Source organism: Petaurus breviceps, unplaced genomic scaffold (genome assembly GCF_028583685.1).
Source record: "Petaurus breviceps papuanus isolate PSGF00001 unplaced genomic scaffold, PetGlider_PUasm1.0 139, whole genome shotgun sequence".
Taxonomy (NCBI): domain Eukaryota; kingdom Metazoa; phylum Chordata; class Mammalia; order Diprotodontia; family Petauridae; genus Petaurus; species Petaurus breviceps.
Window position 1 is genome coordinate 12882138 of NW_027185697.1, and position 7781 is coordinate 12889918.

General features: G+C 48.0%; 1 protein-coding gene across 1 annotated transcript in view; it reads right to left on the reverse strand.

Annotated features, from left to right (window-relative positions):
* EGR4 (early growth response 4) overlaps positions 1–561 on the reverse strand; it is a 3048-nt gene extending 2487 nt beyond the window's left edge. The window contains exon 1 of the mRNA XM_069067878.1: positions 197–561. Coding sequence (XP_068923979.1) covers positions 197–320 — 124 coding nt within the window. The 5' untranslated portion in view covers positions 321–561. The remainder of the gene's footprint in view (positions 1–196) is intronic.
* Between the last annotated feature and the right edge of the window lie 7220 nt (positions 562–7781).

Below are 7781 nucleotides of genomic sequence, written 5' to 3' on the forward strand. Positions count from 1 at the left end.
TCCTTCCTTCCTTCCTTCCTTCCTTCCTTCCTTCCTTCCTTCCTTCCATCCATCCATCCATCCATTCATCCATCCATGAATCCATCCATCCCCGCTACCGCCACCTGCGGAACCTGGCTCTCCCCCGTACTGAGAAAAGAGGGGCTTATTTTCTCTCTTTAGCTTGTGTGTCTGTTTTTGGAGGGGATCTTCTTACCTCCTGGGAAGCCAGCGAGGGAGGGGTCTCTCCCTGGTCGCAAAGTCTCTGGGCTGGTCTCAACGCATCCCTCGGGGTACTTGGCGAAAAGCGCTTCTGGGCAGAATTCGCTCATGTTCAGCATGGCGGAGTAGGGGACCCCGGATTCAAGGATAGGGAAGCGCACAGAAGGGGCCCTAGGGACCCTGCCTCTGGGAGGTAGGGGAATGGCGATCTGGGCTCCCTACAGGTACTCTGCCGCGGGAGGGATCCTGCCTCCCAGCCTTGGGCTTTGGAAAATCGAGATCTGCTAGGCTGTAGGGCTTGGCGGCTCTGGGGATTCCCCCCTGGAGCGGCTGCTTGGGGTCCGAGCTTCGGTTCCTCGCGTTTAGTAAGGTGCAGATCCGCTCCCCCAGCCCTCAGCCCCCACTTATATACTGGCTGCTGGGCTGGCGCGGGTCTTCCGCCTCCCGGGGCCGCTTCCATTTCTGGAGTCCCCGGCCCGGTCGCTGTGACGTAAATGCCCAAATATGGACACAGGATGTGGGCCAGGGAGTCCCGATAAGGAAAGCTCGCTGGGTGACGTAGCCCGCCCAGAGCTGGCTCTGTGTGTGTGTGTGTGTGTGTGTGTGTGTGTGTGTGTGTGTGTGTACGTGCAAACCTTTACATTTGCGCTTTTTGGGGAGGGGGGATGAAAGAGGGAAAAGAACGAGCGATGGGTTTGCCTAGGTGAATCTATGGTTTCTCACAGGAAACCACAAATGTATGTGTTTCCCTAAGTGTGCACCTGTGTGCGCATCTCTGCGAGTGTGCTACCTTGATGGCTCCCCCAGCCATTCCCCTGTGGATCTGTATTTTCTCTCTATGATGGAGTGTATCGGTTTGCATTTGTGGTCCTGTGAGTGTGTGTATTCACGTTTGTTCACACCCCTATGTGGTGTTCTGCCTCTTGGCTTTTGGATTTTAAAAATATTTCGTCTTTTTATAATTCTCACCTCGTCCTCTCTTCCCCACCCCCTCCACTGGGATATGGTCCAGGAAGTTCCAGGAGGAACTGATCATCACTTGTTAAAAGTTGGGAGTTTCATAGACTTTGTTGCCTGAATGGAGGGGAGAGGAAAAGAGGGGATGCAGCCCTGAGACGGGAACCTGGCTCTTGCTTATCCTGGAAAACTGGGGAATCGATATCAGCCTGGGTGGGTGAGAAAACGTTGGATTATGACCGGCAGCCGTCTCTCTCTCCCCCTTGGACTTCTTATACTTCTCCCTTCTGCCGTGGCTCCTACTCCTCTCCCGACAGATGGGAATTCCAAGGTTTCTTCCTGCCCACAGTGCAGGGCAGGCGTGGATCATCTTGTCCCACTCCGAAGTGCCCCGAGCCTAGCCTCTGCACAATGAATTCTATTAATAAGCATGGATTAGTATTTACTAGGCAATAGGCACCTGACGCACAAAGATTAAAATGAAAACAAGCAAGTCAAGGATGGATTGGACAGAGGAGTCGGGGAGATCAATGGCCCGATCGCCATTCCCCTACCTCCCAGAGGCAGGGTCCAGGCCCCTTCTGTGCGCTTCCCTATCCTTGAATCTGGGGCTCCCCACTCTGCCATGCTGAACATGAGCGAATTTGGCCCCGAAGGGTTTTTTTGCTCAGTGATGAGGGCTGGACCTGGGAGAGGCTGGCTGGGTAGAGAGAGGGGGATGGACGTTGTGCCACTTCCCCCTGATGCCCACAGCTATCAGTGCTCTTACCCTTCCCCAATTTCATGGCATATATTTATATCCAATTATTTGTGTATGGGCCGTCTCTCCCTAGGATGTCAGCCCCTTGAAGCCAGGGCCTATTCCCTTTTTCATCTGGTCCCAAAGTATCAATGTTCCAATGGCTACCATACTTTTTTTTTTTCATCTGAACCTGTGACTTCAACTGCTTAGGGCATCCTGGTCTTCTTATCTACCACACTGCCTTTCATCTGGTACACAGTTGGCACTTAATACATCCTTCTTGAGCGGAAATGAATTTTGTGTTCACAAAACCTGTGCCCAGAGTAGGTCTCTACAACTTTTACATTCAATATTGGTCAACAACTCCTTACATTCTAATGGAGGAGACAAGAACATGTATAAAAATACACATGGACTCAAAATAAAGAGCATAGTAGTCAACAAGCTTGTATGGAGCCATGTATTGTGAGGAGAGAGCACTGGGCCCGGAGTTAGGAAGACCTGAGTTCAAATCACTCACAAGCTGTTCAACCCTGGGTGAGTCATTTCAGCTTTGTTTGCCTTGGTTTCCTTAACTGTAAAATGGGGATAAGAATAGTGCCTACCTCCCAGGGTTGTTGTGAGCATTAGTGTTTGTCTCAAAGACAAGCTTTGCTGGCTATTACTGCTAAGTGCCTACTACGTTCCAGTTCCTGTACTAGTTTCTAAGGATATAAAAACAAAGAATGAAATAATCCTGATATACAAGGAGCTGGCATTCTAGTGTCTAAATTGATTCTAAACCTCTGTTCTCTTGCCCCCCTCCCCGGGGGGGGAGTGTCCAAGTGTCCAAGTGACCAGTGTCCAAGGCTGATTCCAGGTGTCAGACTCTAAAGCCCCAGGGGGAGAGGCCCAAAGAGAAGAGGCCCCAGGGCCAAGGCCAGGAGACAGTATCCAAGCTTTCCCCATGGGCAGTCAGGCATTCCCAGAGCCTGAGGTGGGGGGCAGCAGCCAGGCTCCCACTCTCATAGGGGCACCCAAGCCAGAGACTCTTGTTCCACTTGTCCTATAAGTTGAGAAAGAAGAGAAAGAGCTAGGCCAACCCTTCCTCTAGGCTACCTACTCTTTATCCATCTATTTACTTCAATACACATTCATCCACTCCCTCCTGGCACACCCTCAGTTCAATCATTCCATTCACTCACACAGCTATGCATACTGAGGACTCTCAGCATTTTTACATGTGAGCTTGAGCACACACACACACGCACGCACACACACGCGCACACACACGCAGACACACACACCCTCAATAAAGCAAAAGAAGTGGAATCAGGCGGAGACTCTTGACACTGTTCTGTTGTTGCCTTCTTCCTGGGGTCAAGCCAAAGACCCAGAAATGCAAAAACAGCCTTGTTCCACCTCTCTCCATGGTCCAGAAGGTGCCAAGACCAAATCTAGACCAGGTCCCTCACTGCCATCCTACGGCAAATCAAAGGGTTGTGAGTGGAGGGCTTCCAGGCTGTCACTGCTGACTTCTCCTAGGGTCTGAGCCAGAGTCTCAGGAGGGTCAAAGTATTGTAAACTCTGTACCCCTCAGCCATGTCTAGGCCACAGGTACGAGGAAGGAAGCCAGCCAGACATTGGACAATTGCTGTTCTTTGAGGAACATCCTGATAAAAGAGAAGGAGATAGGCTAGCTCTTGGATGCATCTTCCCTTCACTCCCTCACCCAGTGCTGGAGAGACCTGGCCTGTGCTAGGGAAGGGGATGATCTGATAGGAACCAAGTAAGTAGAGAGATTTCAAAATCCTGTCCTATTCCTTTCTAGAAGAGAATCTATTCCTATCTTCAAAGACAATTGGAGGTGGCTTCTGTGCACTTCTAGAGTCCATGGCAAAGTTTCAGGAGGGCCAGGACAGCTCAGGGAGGCCCCTCTCAGCCCCATGATGGGCATCAGGTCAAAGGCAAAGGTTCCAGTCTAGAACTCAGGGGACAGCAGTGATGGTTGTAGTGGGAGATGTTGTCTGAACAAACAAGCAAGCAGAATTCAGCATTTTATTCTGTCCAGGAAGCATCTTCAATGGGCTGCTACCCCAGCCCTGAATACGCCTGTACACTATTCTCTTTTTAAAAATTAAAATGTAATTTGATGCCATAACAGCAAGAGTTACAAGGTAGAATTTGTCTGGGGGGAGGGAAGGTTGACATTTGAGATGGTTTTTATAGTCAGAGTAATAATAAAGGTAGAGAGCTAAGGGAGGGCAGAGAAAAAATCTCTGGGATTTTCTCCAGGGTCAAGGAAAAGGTGAGGGGTAGTGAAAGCAGGTAAAGTCCAGGCCTGAGGTCCAGAACAGCTGGGAAATTCCTCCTTCAGCTACCTGGTGGTGATCTTCACCGGGGTGAAGATCAAAGTCAAAGAGGAATCTTGAACAGCTTGTTTGCTTCCTCTTGTTGCCCACCCTTCATTTCTGGAGAGGACCAATAGCACCTCAGATTGATTGTGAATTGAGTTGAAGTGAGGCAGAGTTGGGAGAAGTCATCAGCCTCACTCTCTCTTCCAGAGTCATGGAAGTCTAGTGGTAGGACAAAAGTCAAGATGACTGGTGTTGCTCTGGGCTCTAGCAGATGTTCTTGGTGCCTTGGACATGTCACCAAACTCTAAGTGCCCCGCAGCACCTGCTTCAGCCACTTCCTTGGCTGCTGGAACAAATTGCTCTTATAGTCCCATTCCACTGGGGGATGTCTTCACATGCTTGGCAAGACATCCCCCTAACTCTCCAAAGGGCTTAGGGGCTAGTGGTTGTCCTCAACCTGGATCAGCTCCTCTCCTGAGATCATTCACCAGGCCACGGAGCCACAAGCGAGAGTTACGTGATGAGGGGACACCAAAGGCGGATGAGCAGCCCTCACAGCAGAGGTACTAGTCCAAGAGTTCAGGAAAGGGCATTACAATTGTCTTCAGGGTAAACACAAATCCTCAGCCTGGTATTCAAGGCCCCCCCCCAAATGACTCCAAATTATAATTCTAAACAGATTTCACTTTGCTTCATTTACTTTTTCATGCATTCTACTCCCCAGTCAAACTGGATGACTGTTGCTTACCTGAATTCAACGGGAGAACATCCTTTGAAAGAAGGGCCATTTCCCCCCCTCTTTGCTCTAGTATTAAGTACAGTGTCTTGCAAATGGTAGGTACTTAATAAATGCTCTTTGAATTTAGATATTTTGCATGGGTGTGTGTGTGTTTCTTTTTGCAACCTATAAATAGTTCTAATTTAATTCAACAAGCATCTATTCTATGGATCCGTCAAACACCCACCATGAGCAAGGGCCAGTGCTAGACACTGGGGCTGCAAAGACAGTAAAAAAAACAGTAGATGTTGGGATTTTGGAGTTTTGTATAAGATTTTTATACAGAAATGGTAAAAATATTATTAAATATAACATTTTTCCAAAGAACAAATGCCTCCACAAACATCCTCAAACACTTTGTGTGAATCCTGAGCAGGCATCATCCTTGTGCTGGGGTCTGGGAGCTCAGATATCCCCTCCCTGAACCCACACAGGCATGTATAGAATGCTTCTGCACAGCCCATGCAAAAGGCAGACTTTAATCACAGGTGGGCCCTGGTACAGGAGCTGAGCCAGGGATGATACAAACTTTGTGTCTGTTTCAGACATGTGGGTTTCTGTTCTAATCCCTGCTCTGGGCTTATGGCCAGATCACTCCTCCCCGGCCCCGGATGCAAGGGCACAAAAGACAAGTCGGTCTGGCCCTAGGCCCACCAAGATCCACCAAGGCCCACCCTCTCTGGGATGGTTACCTGGAGTCTTTTTCTGTAATGTGACCCCCTCAGGCCTTCAGATTCCTTCCTTTCTTGTTCCCCCGCCCCAATCAGGTTTCTTTCCTACTCTGCAGGGTAACGTCCACCATGTGCTGACATGCCAGATTGACCAGCCCCAGGCCGTCTGCTATCTTTTTCTTCTCCTGTGTTTTTTTTTCAACCTCTCCTCTTTATTTATGTCCCATTCCTTTCATTTAAAAAACCATTAAAGCTGCAGCTTTGTGGGCTGAGTTATTTCTCTGCAAGGGATACTCTCCTCCAACCCTCCTACCAGGATTAGGAGCCTGGGGGACTGAGTTTCAGTCTTGATTTGAGTCCCTTGAGTCACTGTGTGCCCTTGGGTGAAGCAAGACACTTCCCTTTCCCATACCTTTTTTTTCTTCTCTGTGAAATGGGGATACTGCTGTAATACTTCCATGACCTACCTCATTAGGATCAAAAGATGTGATGTATCCAATAAAGTGCTTTCATTGTTACTGTTATTATTATATTAACAGACAGTCAGGATTAAGGGAGGTGGTTAGGCTTTTGTGGTCAAGGTCCATTCTCCAAGGTGCCTTGACCATCTATTTTAGGCCTTAATGTTTGTTGAATAAATGAATATAGTCTGACCACTGACCCTGACTACTGAGTGACCCTTGACCCTAATATTAGCCATGGACTAACCCCTAAGTACTGTCATTGACTTACCCCACCTAGCCCTATGTTGATGCCTTAATCTACCCACAGACTGGATAGACCCCATGCCCATCCACAGATTCATCCTTAACTGTGGGAACTTGATTTGTGATCAGAGGATTCCAGTCCTGGCTCTGATATCCGAGTGGTCTTGAACGATTACCTCCCCTTTCTGTGTATCAGTTTCCTTTTCAATAAAGGGGAGAGATAAGACAGATGACTTCTAAGGTATCTTCCTGCTCTAAATCTATGATGTTATTCTACCCTATCTCTAGGACTACCTTCCCAACTCCCACTTGCCTTGGCCAAGATCCCAGAGGGTACCTGGAATGGTGTGAGAAGAAGATGATGGTGCTGCATCAGTGAGACAAAGATCAGGTTAGCTGAGTTAACAGATAATGAAGTATTGATGATCTATTTAGGCTAAGGGAGAAACGGAGAAGAGAAGCAGCTTGGTATAGGAGAATGAATTGTGTGTTTGGAACTGAGGACTGGGAAAAATTACCGTTCATATCTAGATAGCTGGGGTGAGTGGCTCAAGAAATATTTCTTGAATAAATGGGTGACAAAAGACATCCTTTCCTATTTTCTCTCTTCCTTTCCCTCTTCTGGAAAGAGCCCAAGGAGGGACAAATTAGAATAATAGAAAGAACTAGGGTTCTAGAGTCAGAGAACCTGGGTGCAGCACCCGGCTCTATAAATTGTGTGAACTTAGACAAGTTTCCCAAACATTTCTGGACTTCATTTTCCTCATCTGTTAACTGAGGGGAGGGGGGATAATGGACTATTGTCATAGAATGTCAGAATTGAAAAGAGCCTTGAGATTGTTAAATTCAATCTTTTCACTGTGCAAATGAGGAAATGGGCAGAGGAGGGAGATGCTCCAGGGCACATTGGTCCTTCCAGACAGATGGGAATAAAGCAGGAAAATGGTGTGTGCTTTGGACTGGGCAGGGAAGAAGAAGATGTGGCAGGAGTGTTCTGATCTATTGGAGAAAGTGATGGGAACCGTATTCTCTGCTTGGTACAAGACCAAATGACCAGAGTCCTCTCATGGGGAGATGCTTTTCAGTCTTGCGATGGACAGTCTTGTATTGTGTGATAATGACAAGTCTACTTGACTAGAGCCAGAAGAGGTTGCTGAACCAAAATTCAGTGTGCATACAAAAAAGATCACCAGGGATCACTCTGTCTGTCTCCCTCACTCTCTCCCTCTCTCTCTGTGTCTCTGTCTTTCTTTGTCTCTGTCTCTCTGTCTCTCAGTCTCTGTCAATCTTCTGTCTCTCTGTCTATGAGTTTCTTTGTATCTCTGTCTGCTGTAGCTCTATCTGCATCTGTCTGTCTCTCTGTTTCTGTCTGTCTGTCTCTGTCCAGCT